The 19,479-nt window shown below is 34.7% G+C and overlaps 1 protein-coding gene across 1 annotated transcript in view; it reads left to right on the top strand.

The window, feature by feature from the left end:
- LOC126817923 (T-complex protein 1 subunit gamma) overlaps nucleotides 1-19,479 on the top strand; it is a 55,007-nt gene that overhangs the window by 32,526 nt on the left and 3,002 nt on the right. The window contains exons 6-13 of the mRNA XM_050545096.2: nucleotides 11,472-11,592; nucleotides 11,975-12,055; nucleotides 13,890-13,995; nucleotides 14,879-14,961; nucleotides 15,273-15,374; nucleotides 15,828-16,007; nucleotides 17,076-17,174; nucleotides 18,859-19,045. Of these exons, the coding sequence (XP_050401053.1) occupies nucleotides 11,472-11,592; nucleotides 11,975-12,055; nucleotides 13,890-13,995; nucleotides 14,879-14,961; nucleotides 15,273-15,374; nucleotides 15,828-16,007; nucleotides 17,076-17,174; nucleotides 18,859-19,045 (959 nt within the window). The remainder of the gene's footprint in view (nucleotides 1-11,471; nucleotides 11,593-11,974; nucleotides 12,056-13,889; nucleotides 13,996-14,878; nucleotides 14,962-15,272; nucleotides 15,375-15,827; nucleotides 16,008-17,075; nucleotides 17,175-18,858; nucleotides 19,046-19,479) is intronic.

Below are 19,479 nucleotides of genomic sequence, written 5' to 3'. Positions count from 1 at the left end.
CGGTCACAATTTTCTTCTGATTTTGATTATAACCCATAGATCTTGGTTCCTTTCGATATTCGCGCATATCAGATAGTAACTTCCTGAATCATGGCCCGAGATTGTTCAAAAAATCACGCTTTTAGCTTGAGGTTCCTCTAGATGTCACAATTATTATCCGATTTAAAAAAATGTTCACATATATCACTTTTGCACCGTAATTTTGATTTGAGTTCAAATTTCGTGAAAATCGGACCAAAACTGCCTGACAAAATGGCTGCACCTCATACACAGTTAGTGTAAACATCTGGTATATCAAAGTTGTGGACCCTCTAGAGGTCACAATTTTGATCTGATTTTGATGAAACTTGAAATGCATGTTTATAACCCAAAGATCTTGGTTCCTTTTGATATTCGGGCATATCAGATAATAACTTCCTGAATTATGGCCCTTGAATGTACTAGTGCTCCTACGACTAGTCGGATAGCCGTAAACGGTTAGAACTGGACGGTTAAACGGTTCGGTTATTCAGAGATTTCCCCCATTACATAGAGTTGTGTCTGATTATATTCCTCTTTATAACAAAACTTGCCCGTTGTCATTTTGTATTTGATGTTTGAAAATCTTAGAATGTAACAGTCGTCCTACGATGTCGACTGCTAAACAATGATACTATTAATAGCACTCATTGTAGTCATACAGCAAAGTCAACGGACCTTGTTCTGACTAGCTAATGTTAATCGTATCTAAATACTTCTCGGCATTTCTAACTATATTCTCTACCTTGTTTATTATTTACTTAAAAACGTAACCACCATTCAAAATATAATCATAAAGGATAGAAAATGACATTATACTAGATTCGTAACGACATTCAACACGTTTCATATCTCGTAATTTCTCGCAAGAATTCTACTTTGGTTTTTAGTTAAATTAACCAATCATGAAAATTCTACTTGCAAGCGAGGAATTAATTCTTTATTGTCCAATCAATAGACATCTTCCAATTTACTTTATTCTTTTCTTAGTAACATTGTGTAATCGTAATATTATCGCCATCTGTCACGTACGAAGGGAAACAGAGTATTGTTTTGTATATTATCGACATTATCGTAGATATATATTGAATTAAAAAATGTTCCAAATGAACCAAGTTAACCAGGTAAATAAATAACTACGGCCTTAGATAGTTTAAATTTTCATTAAAGAATTCCTGAAATTTTTGCGCGTGTAATGCCTTTTTAGGCGAGTATAGCGTGCGCACGAGTAATGACTCGTACCTCCTGACAAGCCCTGTTTTATGTTTAAGAGCGTGTCCGCAAGAGCACCATGCAGGGGGTGATAACCCTTGGGTCAGGGATTTGGACTAAATTTTTTCTGTGAGATGGGTTAGTACCCAGATACATCCCCACAAAATATTAGATTGATTCAGTTGATACCTACCTGGAAAATTGGAAAAGTATTTTTTAATCGAAAAATAAGCCAAAAATAGGCAATTTTGGATCCAAATTTGAATGACCTGCTATTCGGACAATAATTGATTTGGATAGACAAAATTTTGGGCATTAGTAGGACCACTCAGGTTCCTCCTTCACACTGAGTTTGAAGTTTCTACTGCTAATGATACCTTGGTACTGGCCGGATACCCAACTCTCTCTGAAAATTGAATTTAATGAAAACCAATGTTTAAGAGGCTATAGCTTGTTCTTTGCAGGGACTAGGACCAAAGTTGAATGTTACCCACAACTAGCAACCTTCCTACTAACAAAATAAAAATGACCGGAACAGTCATAATAAAAACAGGAGAAATATATTAAAAACACCAAAAATTAGGATAAAATGTCCTGTATATCAATACCCCAGATGAAGTATATGTATGGACATCTTTACAAATTTAATATATTCCATTTAGTCGTTGGCAAGGATGATTAAGACATGAGAGGAACAAAGTAAAATGAGATTTAAAGTCCACTGGACACAAACTAGGTCATTTTGGGACTAGCATAATATGGTGATGCATACTGTATCTATGGACATCATCACAAAGTTAATATATTCGTTAGCAAGGGTGATTTTGACTTAAGAGAGAGGAATGGGGTTTAAGGTCCACTCAACACAAACTAGGTCATTTTGGGACTAACATATGGTACAATTTTACTTCAATAATACACTTGTGGGAAAAGAGAATATCCATGAGGTTGGACAAACAACACCACACCATGTCACCGGCATGCTGTCACACCACTTAACCCAATGACAGACCTTAGGATCTAAAGTCTGTGTTAGACCAGGGAGAAGTTTCATGAATGTCCAATGCAATTTAAACAGAACAAATCGTCTTCTATAAATATGATATAATGAAAGGTGAAATATGATACAAGATTCAGTGTGAGCATATTTTAGCTCTTGGGTAAAAGAAGTGTTTCTGAGGGATGTACATGTTCACTCTTGTAACAGGTTTTAAGGATGAGGGGATTGTAGATGATCCAGTGACAGTAAGTCGTAGTCACACAATCAGCAAGACGACTATACAACACCTTTTCTACCAATGTTCCTTGTGCCAAATAGGTTATTTTGGTCAAACATATTTTAGGAATCGGACCAGCTTATTCCCACCTGTATTTAGGAGCCGATCATTGTATAGAAACATTTGGAAGTTTTCATGGAGAGTCATTATAGATCGGGAGGCTATGATAATTCCATATTGAAATCCCTGAAGGAGAAGAGGTCAAAAACAGTACTACAAAATAAAACAGTACTCTGTGGTCCAAAAACCTTGAAGGAAGGTCAGAGAGCATTTACACTCGAACGTAGGAATCTAAGTAAGTGAGCACTTCTGCTCGAACGTAGGTATATGTAGGAGTTTGGCACATGCAGTCAACATTATCCTGGAGTGCCATAAATCCTGTTGTGATCTATCTTTCCCTTCAGAGATTTCAATACCAGACATTAAATGTCCCTACATGAACACTTCTGAATGTTTCTTCTTATGGTTCTTCTTTACATGAGCAGGTGTACAAATTAATAGATATCAAGTTTATGATAGTCATGTCAGTCAAATTTATATGATGATCTGCTCATGAATACAGATCTTAATAACAGTGGTCTGATCCCTGCAAAATTACACACCACTTATGACTCTTCCCTTTGGCTATCAAGCAAGCGTGAAAGTCAGATTTTGTCACAAAAATATTATGATTTTAAACAAAATGATCTATTTGACACGATTCATGTTGAAATTACGAAATATTACAAGTAATGGTGATGATCAGTAGTCATTTGAAGATAAGCGTTGGTCATTGCTGAAAAGGTGCTGCTTTGGTTAAATTGTGCTAATATAAAAGCTTGCTTTGCCAGTCCTTACATTTATGCACTTCCGTGCTACTAACTACTGAATACAGATGAGAATAATCGTTGCCTGATTCTGCAAAATTATACACCAGTTAAGCCCCTTTCCTACGATGACCGTGAACGTCCGATTTTGTCACAAAAACTTCATGATTTTTAACCAAGATAGTATATTTGGCACAAGGAACGTTCAAGTAACAAAAAATAGTACTAATGTTCATAATCAACGGTCATTTGAACTCTTGAAAATAGTAGTCGGTCATCAGTGAAAAGACGAATTTCGTGGAAAATACCGTTTTTACACGTTTTCAGAATATTACAGCACTCTAGTGGGTTGCGTTCCGGTCAGTTTTTTTCTTTTGACATTTACTTTGAGAAATGCCCTTCACAACCACACCAAGCAATTCTATGTCAGACCTGCAAAGAAGCAGCTACATGCGTTTTAGGATAGCATAGTTTTAAACATATGTAAAATGACCACTTTATGATCACTCACAGAAAAATCCACACGATTCATTCATTCCCAAACGACTGCAGGATTTTAAGACGACTACTAGGCCTATCATACCTGACCAATATCAAAAATTTAGAGACACAACATTTCGGGTAGGAGCGTTTTAAGATTAGGGTAACAAATTAGTCGAAATATGTCAACTTTTGCCTCAAAACAACAATTTCCAGTTATACCGGAAGTTGTCCGTTATGACACATTATGATAGCCACAAAAATTAGCGAAGCAAAATTTAGTACAGCCTTAGTTACTTTAGAAACCATAACTTTTCCCCTATTTGATGCATATTAAAAAAAAAACCTTATTTGCACACAGCAACACCTCATGAAGCATCTCTGAAAATTTCAAATTGATATCTCTAATAGTTTTTGAAAAATAGCGAAACTAAAAGTTTCGATTGGCGCAAAAACATGTTTTGAGAAAATGCCATTTGAAGTTTGTGCACAGTTTCCTGCAAGCATTTCATACTAAATTTTAACTTACAATGCTAGGATATTTAAATTTTCACACAAGACACATATACATGAAACAATGATAAAATTTGTTTTTTCATTAAAATCTGACAACCGGTTGCCATGGCAACGGAAAAAGGGGATTTTATATAGGTAATTTTTTTAGTTTCGCTATTTTTCGAGATCTATCAGTTGGATTTGGCTCAAATTTATTCTGACACATATACATGAAACAATGATAAAATTTGTGTTTTCATTAAAATCTGACAACCGGTTGCCATGGCAATGGAAAAAGGGGATTTTATATAGGTAATTTTTTTTTTTTTCTCTATTTTTCGAGATCTATCATTTGGATTTGGCTCAAATTTATTCTGAATGTTGTTTGTGTGTCACTGTGTGCAAATATGAACTTTGGTGGAGAAAAAATGATATAAAGTCACATTATAATGGCCCCCAAAATTAGCTGTAACCATAATAAAAACTATAATCAGAAAAAAACGATAAGGGTATTCGTGTTACCGTATCAGTTGTTTGTAATGTTATTATATTGTTCGTTAAATCGTGCAAAGTGAAAAATTAACTGTTTTTGAACACTGATAGTTTATTTTTATTTGCCGGTACGAAAATTAAAACCCTTCGGAAATATTAACTGCTCCCTCTTTTATACTGCTAGTCGCATTTTTTTTTTTTTTTTTTAATTTTTCAAATTCTTTGGCTTTCATAATTTTTTTTTAATATCTCTCTGAATTTTATATATTATTTTGTATGTTCATTCAATTTTGTGCCATACCACTAATAGAACTCCCAGCAGAAGTAGCATTCATCCTATTTGATTGGCAGTGGAAACATTTTCCTGGCAAAAATTACCAGAATTTTTATTTTTTTTTATTTTCAAAATTTACCTTCTTACGATGTTTAAAACCAATGGTAAAAGTTCCAAAATGTAGCCAGGCTACGAAATTCCTAATCGCAAGAGTTAATGAAGCGGATTTAATTATTGGCACGTGTTCCAATACTCTTCAAATGCGTAGGACTGAATGACATAAACAAATGATGACCTGTTGACGGCAACAATGGCTGACATTTTTGTTTGCACGCGTACAGCACCAAATACAATATTTTGAATACAACATATACAACCTGGAACTATATGTTAAGATGGGAATACGTCTCGCCGATTCTGAATTATATGAAACAGTCTCTCGAATAAATGCAACAACAGATTTTTGGAATGGCCATGGGGGGCATGAATAACTAAATCAACCGATTATTGTCCCCCGCCTTTCGAAGAAAGCAGGGGACTATTAAAATGGGTTCGTCCGTCTGTCTGTCTGTCCGTCACACTTTTTGGGACACAATAACTCTCTTCCTAATTGAGCTAGAATGTTCAAACTTGGTGTATGTGTTTATTAGGTCAATGCCTTGATGGAGTTCGAAGATGAGCATTTTCCGCTTAGGGTAAGCAGAGATAAGCAATTTGATTGGTTGATACTTTGGGGCACGATAACTCTCTTCCTAATTGAGCTAGAATGTTCAAACTTGGTGTATGTGTTGATTAGGTCAATGCCTTGATGGAGTTCGAAGATGAGCATTTTCCGCTTAGGGTAAGCAGAGATAAGCAATTTGATTGGTTGATGCTTTGGGAAACGATAACTTTAGTTCTAATTAAGTGAGATTGATGAAACTTGGTGTATAGTTTCATTACAGTAATACCTTGACTAAGTTTGATAATGAGCATTTTCTGCTCAGGGTAAGCAGAGCGATACGCAATTTGATTGGTCGAGACTTTGGAAAACAATAACTCTCCTACTTTGATTGTCCCCCGCCTTTCGAAGAAAGCAGGGAACTATTAAAATGGGTTCGTCCGTCTGTCTGTCTGTTTGTCTGTCTGTCCGTTCCGCTTATGGTAAGCAGAGATAAACAATTTGATTGGTTGATCTTCGAATTGAGTAAATGTTCATGCTTATTGTCCCCCGCCTTTCGAAGAAAGCAGGGAACTATTAAAATGGGTTCGTCCGTCTGTCTGTTTGTCTGTCCGTTCCGCTTAGGGTAAGCAGAGATAAACAATTTGATTGGTTGATGCTTTGGGACACTATAACTTTAGTTCTAATTAAGTAGATAAACAATTTGATTGGTTGATGCTTTGGGACACTATAACTTTAGTTCTAATTAAGTGAGAGTGATGAAACTTGGTGTATAGTTTCATTACAGTAATACCTTGACTAAGATCGATAATGAGCATTTTCTGCTCAGATTAAGCAGAGCGATAAGCAATTTGATTTGCTGAGACTTTGGAACACAATAACTCTCCTTCGAATTGAGTTAAAATGTTCAAAATTGGTGTGTATGCTTATTGTCCCCCGCCTTTCGAAGAAAGCAGGGGACTATTAAAATGGGTTCGTCCGTCGTCTGTTTGTTTGTCTGTCCGTCACACTCCTTCGAATTGAGTTAAAATGTTCAAAATTATTATAACCAGGTATTGATAAAAGCATCAATTGAGCAATTCCAATACAATCCAATACAATGAATATAGGCAAGGTAAATAAACAAATAAATGGAAAAAACAAATTGAAAAAGAAACTATTATAAATTAATTAAATATGTAGTATGCAATAATGAATTGACATTTAATGACAGAAAGAAAACAGTGAACTTTGCACAACTTGCAGCAAGATGGAAAATAGACCCGTTGATACAACCAAACTCTAGATCTGTAGGCATAGAGCATGTTTTCCCCTTAATATGCTATAATTATTCCATCAAAAACATTGTATGCTTAGACTATAAGTAAAGATATACTGTTTGATTGTTCAATACTTTGTAAAAGATAATTTGTGATAAATTTATATGTGTCCTCTAATTATTTTCCTATTTCGGCGGGGGACATCAGCCTCACTGTTGGCTTGTTAATATTAGTGATCGTAAGTCGTTATGCAAAATGTCTTATTTTTTTGTGTGGTTTTTTTTGGAGGGGGGGGGGCTCTTCTGGTCTTACTATTCGCAAAATACAATATTATGAAAGTTGAATGTCTAAAAAGAATATCAGTCCAAAGACATGATATGAATTGAAAATTTTGCAACATTTGATATCCTGCAACATTAAACCAGTCGGCACCACCTATAAGTGTTCAGTTATAAATCTCTTTATATCTGATTGAATCCAAGGCGGAATATCTCAAGTTTAAATAATTAATCTGAACAATTCAAATGACGATCATGCAGATGAGTTGTGTTTTGACATTAAATAAAAGGTTAATATTCCTGAAGTATATTGCTTATTCTGTATATTCATTAAAAAAAAACAAAAAAAACCCTCCCTCCCACATTTTTTTGAAAAAAAAAAGACGATCACCAACTATTTTTTTTTTTAGGTGGCCTAATTGAAATTATTTTCAATCAAACAAAACTGTTGATCAAATTTATTCTGAAATTTTGGACGATTCAATTTTGATATTATTGACATTAGAAAGTTCACATCAGTCAAACATAACTGTTGATCAAATTTATTCTGACATTTTGGACTATTTAATTTTGATATTATTGATTTTAGAAAGTTTACATCGACTAGTCTGTAGCCTGATGTGTTTTTACTACTAGCCGTAACTAGGTCTAGTTGGCTCTTTAATGGACGGAATATGAAATTTTTTCAACTTTTTAGAAGTGGCTAACTCTAAATGTTTATTTTGGAAATCTGCTTCATCGTCAGAATCATCTAATAATTCATTATCGCCGCTCAAACTGTCAAAATGTACTTCAAAATCGTCGTAATTATTGTTATTATTATCTAAAGTAAAAGTAAACTAAATCTAGGTCATCAATGCACTCGACTCACTCGCTTTATCGGCACATTTCTGGGTTTCTATGCCAAATGTTGTGGGAAGACTAGTAGCTCAACGTCGAATATACCTTCTTCCTTTGAATTTATTTGCGCTTCTCTATTTTTAATACGCATTTTAGGCTCAAAAATCAGTAAAATTCGGCTTTAGTTTTATCATTCTTAGCACTTCCGGAAGTTCGGTAAGAATAGTAGTGCGCCTGTGCACACGCGTCAAAGGTTACAAAATACCCGTATGTACTGATGTACTACGCATTTTCATTGGCTAATAATTCCATGTGATCTAATAGACCAATAGAAAACTTTGTTTTTACTATTGAGGCCTCGGGGTAACGCGGGAATTCCTGTACATTGTCATTGCAAACACATAATACGTCACGGTTTATTTATAGTATTTTTCCCAGGCTATAAATAGATGGCGACGATCGGTTAATTTGTAAAAAAGTTACGAGGGGGTGAATTTAGGCAAAATTTCAAAGACAAAAGATTAATTACGGATAAAAATTAATTTTAAGATATGCAAAAGTCATCATATTTGTAGAAAATAATCATTTTCGGGAGAAATAAAGACTGAAAACAAGTTTAGGACACTTTATCCAAACATTTCATGTAAACAAAATTTTTCATTTTTTTTTCATTTTTAATAAAAAAAACGGTCATACCAAGTGCGAACGATCCCCTTAAAATTGATACCATATGGTTAACGGTTACTAACCGGTTAATAGCTACGGCTATTCGAATAACAAAAAGTCCTAACCGTAGGAGCACTAGAATGTACAAATGTGGACGTATATTGCCGTCGCCCCTGTCCGTCAGTCGGTTCGTCCGCCCATCGTCCACAAAAGTTATCTAATTGTTTTAAAATTGATATATGTTGTTTATATTAGTGAGATGAAGAAGCCTATTTAATTTCAATAATTTCCGTTTATTACGTCTAGAGTTATGGCCCTTGTTTCACTTTGTTGAACCTCGTGAACGCTCTAATGCCAAAAGTTAATATTTGATCTTTGTGAAATTTATATGCAATATTTAAGTTAGTGAAACGAAGAAGCCTATTGAATTTCAACAATTTTCGTTTATTACGTCTAGAGTATTAGTCCTTGTTTCACTTTATTGAACCTTGTGAATGCTCTAAAGCCAAAAGTTATCACCCGATCTATGTGAAATTAATATGCATGATTTAAATTAGTGAAACGAAGAAAACTATTGAATTTCAGCAATTTACAATCATTACTTCTAGAGTTATGGCCCTTATTTCACTATGTTTCGTTGCCTGGCAAACTATCTTTAAATTTTCTTTCAGTTTCGGTTTTCGGTTTTTCTGTGGCAAAAAAACTCGGTTTTGGTTTTCGGTTTTTTTTTATTCATTTAAACACTGTATTATGTATGTACTGATTTATGGTTATTTTATAGGAATACTTGGAAGCTAGAAAAGATATCAAACATATTGATGTAAATTGTAAACAAGTTGTTTTTTACTGTTATATGACTTTAATTATGACTAGTAAAAACAAAGTTACTGTAAAAAAAAAGATCTGACAAACTTTGTCAAACGCAACACCATAATAATAAATTAATATAACGACATATTACCAATAACAATAAAGTTACTGTAAAAAAAAGATCTGACAAACTTTGTCAAACACAACACCATAATAATAAATTAACATATCGACATAATACTAATAGCCATAAAGTTACTGTAAGCCATGGAGACATTTTACTTTTAGAGGAAGCCATTGACATTCCTTTAGAGGAAGCCATTGGGTTATTGACAACCGGCTTTGGCTTGCATAAAAGTTTGGATTATAAACCGAACCGAATTGAGAAAATAAATAGTCTAGGCCATTCAGACTTATTAAACACTCTATACATAGGGGGTATGGTTGATCGAAAATAAAAACGGAAGTGGTGGCTACATTAAAATCTTGGAATTATTAAGTAAACGAAGTATGGCTACATATAAATTAGGAATTTTTTAAACATTTCCGAAACGGAAAACAGGTAAATTTAAAATTTGGAAAAAAATAAACCGAAACACACGGTTATTTTTTGTTTTATCGGTTCGATTTTCTGTTTATATGTAAAAACCGATACCGTACGGTTAAACCGAAAAAACGCACATCACTAGTATCCTGCCTGGCAGCCGCTGGTTAAAATACGCAGCTGACTTTTAAAATCGGACCATCATACTTTTTCAGTTCACAATAACTCTGCTTTTAACTGAGCTAGAATGTTCAAACTTGGTGTAGGTGTTTATTAAGTGAATACCTTGATGGAGTTGGAAGATGAACATCTTCTGCTTAGGCTAAGCAATTTCATAGACTGATGCTTGAGGTCATAGCTTGCTTCTAAATGAGTGATGAAACTTTATGTATAGTTTCACTACACGATACACCAATATCTTTACTTAAATTCAATCATGAGCCTTTTCTGCTAAGGCTAAATTTGATTGATCGATCTTTACAAAGAGATAAACGTGCTATTAAATAATGTCGTCTACATTTGTATTTTGGGATTGTGGCGAGCGGGAGGCTGACTTTTTGATGGCCTGTGGTTATATTTATTTGATCAGCTGAATATTTAGATTTAAATTTTTCTTTTTTATACGCCCACATTTTCATGTGGACGTATTATGCCGTCGCCCCTGTCCATCCGGACGTCCGTCCGTCCACAATTGTTTGTGGACTCACTACAGGTCACAATTCTTATCCAATTTTGATGAAACTTGAAATATAGGGTTATCCCCAAAAGATCTCGGCTGCTTTCGATATTGGCATGTATCGGATCGAAACTTCATGGATTATGGCCCCTGATTGTACGAAAAATCACGTTTTTAGCTTGTGGACCCTATAGAGGTCACAATTTTTATCCGATTTTTTTGAAACTTGAAATGTAAGTTTATAACCCAAAGATCTCGGTTCTTTTCGATATTCGCGCATATCGGACTGTAACTTCCTGAATTATGGCCCCTGATTGTACGAAAAATCGCGTTTTTAGCTTGTTGACCCTACAGAGGTCTTAATTTTTATCCGATTTAAAAAAAACGTAGTATTATATCACCGTTACACTCTAAGGAAGGTTGAGTTCGAATTTCGTGAAAATCGGCCCAAAATTGACAGACAAAATGGCCGCCGTTCGTTCTCAAATAGCGTAAAAATATGGTATATCAAGGTTGTGGACCCTATAGAGGTCACAATGTTTATTCGCGCATATTGAATTGTAATTTCCTGAATTATGGCCCTTGATAGTAGGAAAGATCACTTTCTTGTTAGCTTGTTCTCTTTCCATCTCTCGAAAATGTGGGCGTATCCTGCCTGGCAGCCGCTGGTTTTTACATTTTAGCTGGAGAAGTTCTATCTGTAGCAGAACAATTTTTAGAACAACAAATGCACCCTACTGTTATTATATCGGCCTATAGACAAGCATTAGAAGATATGTTGGACCTAGTCCGTGATAAAGTCAGGTTGTGCATCATACTTATTTATTGATAATTGTTTCCATTTTAATATCATTTGAAAGATATTGGGTGTGCTATGTTAACATATCAAAGTTAAATACAGAAATTTATTTACTCTGATGTAAGCCCTTTAAAGGTGCATTTTATTGCCATTTGGATGCTCTTAGCACCAATGCATGTATTGCAGCAGGATTTTATAGATGATCGCACTAAAATGTGATCCTAAATTTCTTTTATAAAATAAATTGTTTTAGTCTTAAAATCAACGCTTAATTTGAAAATAATTCCAAGTATAACTATTATGGATATATGTTTAATTGAAAAAAAACTATATTAGGCTTTTTTTATCGTACAAGTAATGCATTCATTGTTTGTGTTTTATCTTCAGTGTCCCTGTTGATGTTACAAAAAGAGAAGAAATGTTAAAAATTATTAAAAGTTGTTTAGGTACAAAGCTTATTAGTAAATGGTAAGTAATAAAAATGGCAAGGCTTTGAGAAAAATACCTTTTCCTGCTTAACAAAGCTTTGGTTTTTACTGATTATTTCTTTATTTTTATATGCCCACATTTTCATGTGAACGTATATTGTCCTCGCCCCCTGTTCATCCGTCCGTCTGTCCATATTTGTTTGTGGACACTCTACAGGTCACAATTTTTATCCAATTTTGACGAAACTTGAAATATAGGTCTAACTCCCGAAGATCTTGGTTTCTTTCAATATTGACATGTATCGGACCATAACTTCATGGATTATGCTCCCTGATTGTACGAAAAATCACATTTTTAGCTTGTGGACACACTAGATGTCACAGTTTTCATCTGATTTTGGTGAAACTTGAAATGCATGTTTATAACCCAAAGATCTTGGTTCCTTTTGATATTCGTACATATCGGACCATAACATCCTGAATTATGTCCCCTGATTGTATGAAAAACCACGTTTTAAGCTTGTGGCCCCTCAAGAGGTCACAATTATGATCCGATTTAAAATGGCCGCCCCTCGTACTAAACTAGTGTAAACATAGGGTATATCAAGGTTATGAACCCTTTAAAGGCCACAATTTTGATCTGATTTTGATGAAACTTAAAATACATGTTTAAAACCCCAAGATCTTGGTTCCTTTCGATATTCACGTATATGGGATCGTAACTTCCTGAATTATAGCCCTTGATTGTATGAAAAACCGCATTTTTAGCTTGTGGTCCCTCTAGAGGTCACAAATTTCATCAGATTGAAAAAAACATTTGAATATGTCACCGTTACACCCTAATGATGGCCGAGTTCAAATTTCATGAAAATGAGACCAAAACTGCCAGACAAAATGGCCGTTCCTCGTATGCAAATAGTGTAAATATATGGTATATCAAGGTTGTGGACCCTCTAGAAGTCACAATTTTGATCCGATTTTGATGAAACTTGAAATATATCTTTATTACCCAAAGATCTTGGTTCTTTTCGATATTCGTGCGTATTGGATTTTATCACCCAATAATACATTCTACAGTAGATATCGCTTGTGTGATATATTTCATAATCTACTGCGATATCTCCTTAGGAGATATCGCTTTACATGAATTTGATTGGTCAGTTGAAAAGGAACTACTTTTTTTTATTTTCAAAGAACAGTTCATTTCTTATTAAAAGTAACTTTTTTTTTATTAAAAATGAACTTTTGTTATTTAATTGAAGTTGATGGAAACACTGGGTCAATATAAAGGACTTTGCAATGGTTGAATTGCTGTCATAAAATGATGTATCACTTCGCCGTAATGTTCAGTAAAAGTGAAATCTACAGCAAAGAATTATATTTATTTGTGCATGTAAGAAGGGATTGGGTGATAGATAAAATCTCCTACTCGTCTTTTTTGATATCAAAAAATATCAACACTGGTTGATAAAGTAAAAAAAAACTTGGCAGAGCCTCGTTTTTTTGTTACTTTATAAACTTGTGTTGATATTTTTTGATATCAAAAAAGACTGGTAGGAGATTCTCTATATAACTTCCTGAATTATGAACCTTGATTGTACAAAAAATCACTTTTTTAGCTTGTTCTATATCCATCTCTTGCAAAATGTGGGCATATCTTGCCTGGCAGCCGCTGGTTAAGTATATTATCTGTCAATAGGCAGAATTATATCTGGATTTATATTGGGCTGTTATTTTGCAATTACTTTTACTGAATTTATCATCTTGATTTAATAACATTGTTAATTTTTTGTTCATTATTGATTATAAAAATTGACTTATCTTTGTTGAGTTATATAACAAGGCATGTATCACAATTTCTATAATTTTTTCAGGATGGATTTAGCCTGTAAAATTGCCCTGGATGCCACATCTACTGTTGCTGTTGAGGAAAATGGTCGTAAAGAGATAGACATCAAACGATATGCTAAAGTTGAAAAGGTACATTTAGGCAAAATAGAGATTGATCTAACAATGTTGTGCTGCTTCTAGTGACTCTGGTTTTTTGTTTGTATTTTGTCAAATTCTAGCTAGCTTTTCATTTTTAAGAAACACACAAAATTACTATAAATTTAATATTTATTCCACTCGTAATAAGAAAAACAAATATAAGTAAGAATATGAAATAATGGCCGAATAATTCTGTGACTTCATCTCTCTACATTTACTCCTGGGAAAAATGTTTTTAAATCCGTTTTTTATTTTGGCGACCATTACATGGTATAAATACACGTACTCATTGTCAAAGCATGGATTTTGCTGGTGATTTAAATTGCCCTCAATTGCGGTCATCTCTCTCGCAGTTGTATTCTCGGTAGAGATATGGCATTTTGATAGTAAAAAAAGAACAGATTGATAGCAAAATTGTCGCCTTCTTATATTTTCGAAAATATTTTAACATTTGATTATCCAGCGCCCTTTCCTGATTGTCAGTTGTGTTTCCCATAGTTACATACTTGATAGCCAAGTCTAGTGTTCATTTCCTGTTACCAAGAAACGTTCAATAGTTACTTCCCTTGATCAGGGGAAATATGAACCAGTGGAAATTATTGACTTATTTATTTTTTAATATAAAAACATGTGATGCGGTCTATTTTTGATTACACAATGAAATCTGAGAACCAGAATCTTTTTTTTGTGTTGCCTTAGATTCACTAGATTAAAGTGTTGCATTTTCATTGTGTCTCTGTATATTAAAATGATCATGCTTGTTAACAGTAGAATAAAACCATCAATATTACAACTAAGTGTTCTGTATGTAAATAGAAGTGAAGTAGAGATTCGTTCCTAGTATTGCATGAGTTATTTACCTTGTGTATTTTAGATTCCAGGAGGGTTTTTGGAAGATTCTGAGGTGTTACGGGGCGTTATGTTGAACAAGGATGTGACACATCCTAAAATGAGAAGGTATGAATATCCAGTATTATAAAGTTATACGCCCACAATTTTATACCTCCATCCATCCACAATTGCTTGTAGGTGCTTTAAAGGCTAAAGTTGACATCCAATTGACACATCGGCACAGCGTTTGATACCATATATCTTTGTTTTAATATAATATTTATCAAATATATTTGGTCTGATAGTGCTTTTAAGTGACTGGAATCCTATTTGACTGATTGTTTGCAGAATATTATTAATAATTTTGCTTCAGATTTGCTCTCTTGTGTTGGAGGTAACCTTATTAAGTGTCAAATGAAACTGAATTGTTTTTTCAGGAGAATAGAAAATCCAAGAATTATTTTATTAGACTGTTCTTTAGAATATAAAAAAGGAGAAAGTCAGACAAATATAGAAATATCCAAAGAAGAAGATTTTTCGTAAGTTTAATAAGATATGATTTTGATAAAGAGTTGATTTCAATAATCCAGTTTAGTTTGCAAATGCTCTGAATCATAAATTTATTTCCATGTTTCACACTCGCATTATGATATTTATGATAGAAAAATAATTATTTTACCTACTGAGTGCAACCAGATCTAGAGGTTTTCTCTCTCTGCTTTTTTAAAACAATTTAACTTTGAGATATTTGAGAGATACAGATCAGGTTTCTTTTAAACTGAATTATGACCCTTTGTAGACTAAAAATCAATGAAAGTTCTTGAACGTGTACATCAACTAACTACACCCAATCAGTTGCATTACTTCCAGTCGTTGAGTCGATGTACACTATGCTTTACTCTCAGAATGATTTTTAAACTTGATTAAACATCTCTATGAATATCTTGTATGATTTTTTTTTTTTTTTTTTTTTTTTTTTTTGTCCTTACTAGGAAAATCTTGAAATTGGAAGAAGAATATATTGAGAAGATCTGTAATGAAGTTATACAATTTAAACCAGATTTAGTTTTTACAGAGAAAGGCGTGTCTGATCTAGCTCAGCATTATTTTGTTAAAGCTGGTATCAGTGTTATTCGACGTGTTAGAAAATCAGACAATAACAGAATTGCCAGGTGAGATAAGATATCAGGATATTTAGCTGCTGTGGGCATATGTTTTGTTGCCTGGCAACCTATCTTTTGATTTTGACGAAACTTAAAATATAGATCTATCTCCCAAAGATCTTGGTTCCCTCGATATTTTCGCATATCGGACCGTAACTTCCTGAATTATGGGCCCTGATTGTACGAAAAAAAGAGGTCACAATTATAATCCAATTTAAAACAATGTTTGAATATATCACCGTTACACTGTAATGACGCTTGAGTTTGATTTTCAGGAAAATCAAGCCAAAACTGCTGGACAAAATGGCTGCCCCTCGTATGCAAATAGTGTAAAAATGTCGTATATCAAGGTTGTGGACCCTCTAGAGGTCATATTTTTGGTCCGATATTGATGAAATTTGAAATACATATTTATTGCCCAAAGATCTTGGTTCCTTGCAATATTCGTTTGAATATATCACCGTTACACCCTAATGATAGCCGAGTGTGAATTTCGTGAAAATTGGACCAAAACTGCCGGACAAAATGGCCACCCCTCATACGCAAATAGTGTATATATGGTATTTCAATGTTGTGGACCCTCTAGAGGCCACAATTTTGATGAAACTCGAAATACATGTTTATAACCCCAAAATTTTGGTTCCTTTTGATATTCGTGCATATCAAGGTTGTGGACCCTCGATGAGGTCGCAATGTTGATCCGATTTTGATGAAACTTAAAATATATATTTATAACCCAAAGATCTTTGTTCCTGCCCATATTCATGCATGTCGGATCGTAACTTCCTGAATTATGAGCCTTGATTGTACAAAAAATCACTTTTTGTTTAGCTCCATCTCTTGCAAAGTGTGGGTGTATCCTGTCTGGCCACTGCTGGTTATAAGTAGGCAGAAACAACAATGTATATTATATACCAGAAAATTTGCCGGTTTCAATAGATGAATCAAAGATCAGGAAAATAAATGGCAAAAGTTGTAAGTTTATTCCTGAGGTTTTTTTCCCCATATTGGGTGTGATATTTTTAACTGTTAATATGTAATCGTTAAGATTAGTAATTTGACATGTTTGTATCACAGAGCTGTTGGTGCAACTGTAGCTAATAGAACAGACGAATTACGTGATGAAGATGTAGGATTGGGTTGTGGTTTATATGAAATCAGAAAAATAGGTGATGAGTAAGTTGTCATTTTATTAGAGACTTCATTTAAAAATATACTAATTCATTTAACTCTTGGTAGTAATATAATGAATGAAATGAAATGAAGTTAAACGTTCTGTTCTGAACAGGGCTAATGAAGACGGGCATACGGCATACATTATGCTATGAGAGAAATTTTGCCCAAACAGCGGCGCTACGGCCTACTCTTACATCGAATTCAACTGTCATTGATCTTTTACGTGCACGCGAATGTGTACACAGGACCTTGATTTTTCGTTTCATCCGAACGACTAGACAGCTGCATCTCTGACGAGAGAACCACACCAGAAAATCTGGATGAACTTTCTCAGCCAATGCAGGGATCGAACATCCGACCTTCAAGGCTGTAATATACGAAAACTGGATTTGGTTAGGGGAGGTCACGGTGGCTAAGTGGGTAAGATGCTGGCTCCCTAGCCCCCCCATAAATCTGGCCTGCCCTCTGTTTCCCCCCCCCCCCCCCCCAAAAAAAAAAAAAAAATTATACATTCCAACTCAAGCCATCCTGCTGTAAACCTACTATAAACAATAACACGTAAACCACAAGTGCTTTTTACGATCCTCAACAATCCTCAACACTGCAAGAATATTCATTCACTTTGATTCACTCACTTTGTTCATTTGACACATCTATTTTTGTTCGGATAAGCTAGTGATTTGGCACCGTACAGTATCTGGTCAGCTCTATTTATCTCGACGACCAGTGTCTGAAATACTACCAGGCCACATTTTCGGCAGTCTATTTCTCAAAATATTGTGGCGTAAATATTTATTCACTTTGATTCACTCACTCCGTTCGTTTGACACTGTCCTCTCTGGTCTAATAAACTAGTGATTTGGCAACAGGCGGTACCTGGTAAGCTCTATTTTTCTCGACCATTAGTGCCAGTGCCTGAAATACTGCCAGGGTACATTTCCGGCAGTCTGTTTTTCAAAAATTTCTGGGGCAGACCCCCCATAGCCCTGGTTAAAGCCCCCTTATCCTTGGACTTTGCCCAAGCTTTGCCCCTCTAACCACCGGCGGCTGGCAGTGTCACTGCATGAGACGAAGAAGCCTATTGGTTTTCAACGATTTCCAATTATGACTCCCAAAGTTATGGCCCTTGATCACTTTGAAAAATTTTGTGGACGCTCTAGAGGCTCAAGTTAATATCCTGGTTTAAGGTCATGAGATGAAGAAGCCTATAGGTTTTCAACAATTCCAATAATTATTGCCACAGTTATGGTCATTGATCACTTTTAAAAGTCTTGTGGGTGCTCTAGAGGCTAAAGTTAATATCCGATTGACTTTGTCGTTGAGTCAACTGGCGTGGTTTCGATTCCCTTTTTGTACGTGACAAGGAGTAGGATCACCTTCAAACCTCGTGGGTTTTCTCCGGGTCCTCCGGTTTCCTCCCACTGCGAAAGACCCCTACGCGCAAGCGAATTATTGAAATAAAATTGAACAATGTGTTAGTCCCGAAATGGCCTAGTTTGTATCCAGTGGATGTTAAACCCCATCTCTCTTTCTCTCTCGATTGACTTGAAATTTATACACTTTGTTTAATATGATGAGACGTATGTTTTGTTGCCTGGCAACCTGTCTTTAAAAGATTGTTTGCGGGAAAAAATTGTATTTCTCTCATGTGCTCCATTCTCTCTACATGTATATTATTTTGTAGATATTTCACATTTTTGGTTGAATGTAAAAATCCAAAGGCTTGTACTATTTTACTGCGAGGAGCTAGTAAAGATGTTTTAATGGAAGTAGAAAGAAATCTACAAGATGCTATGAATGTAGCTAGAAATGTAATGGTGGAACCAAGATTAGCACCGGGTGGCGGGGCAACAGAAATGGCCTTAGCTCAGGTAAAGCGATAAAAAAAAAAAATCTACACTGGTTATCTGATACAGGCGCATGACCTGAAAAGGGTCGCATGACGTGTTTATATTTCAGAAAAATAAAAACATCCTTTTAAGATTTACTGAGTCAAAGAGGGGTTTCTCTATTATACATTTTGTTGTTGAAACCTGAGTGTTCTCTAGGCTCAATTATCATGTACACTACCATGATAAATGCTAATAAGAATAGTAAATGGTACTGGACAGTCGTAAATCTACTCACTGTTATCAGGAAATGACGACCTTTGATTCGTCTGCTTAATTTTGACAAAACTTTTAAGTCCATTTTTTTTTATATTGAATTATTGAAATAAAATTTACCATTTGTTAGTTCAGAAATGACCTGGTTTGGGTCAGTGGACGTTGAATCCCATTTCTCATAGATGATAATTATCTTGCAA

The sequence above is a fragment of the Patella vulgata genome, chromosome 4, assembly GCF_932274485.2.
Source record: "Patella vulgata chromosome 4, xgPatVulg1.2, whole genome shotgun sequence".
Lineage (NCBI taxonomy): Eukaryota > Metazoa > Mollusca > Gastropoda > Patellidae > Patella > Patella vulgata.
The sequence above is the reverse complement of the archived record's forward strand: the minus strand, read 5'-3'. Positions and strand labels throughout refer to the sequence as shown.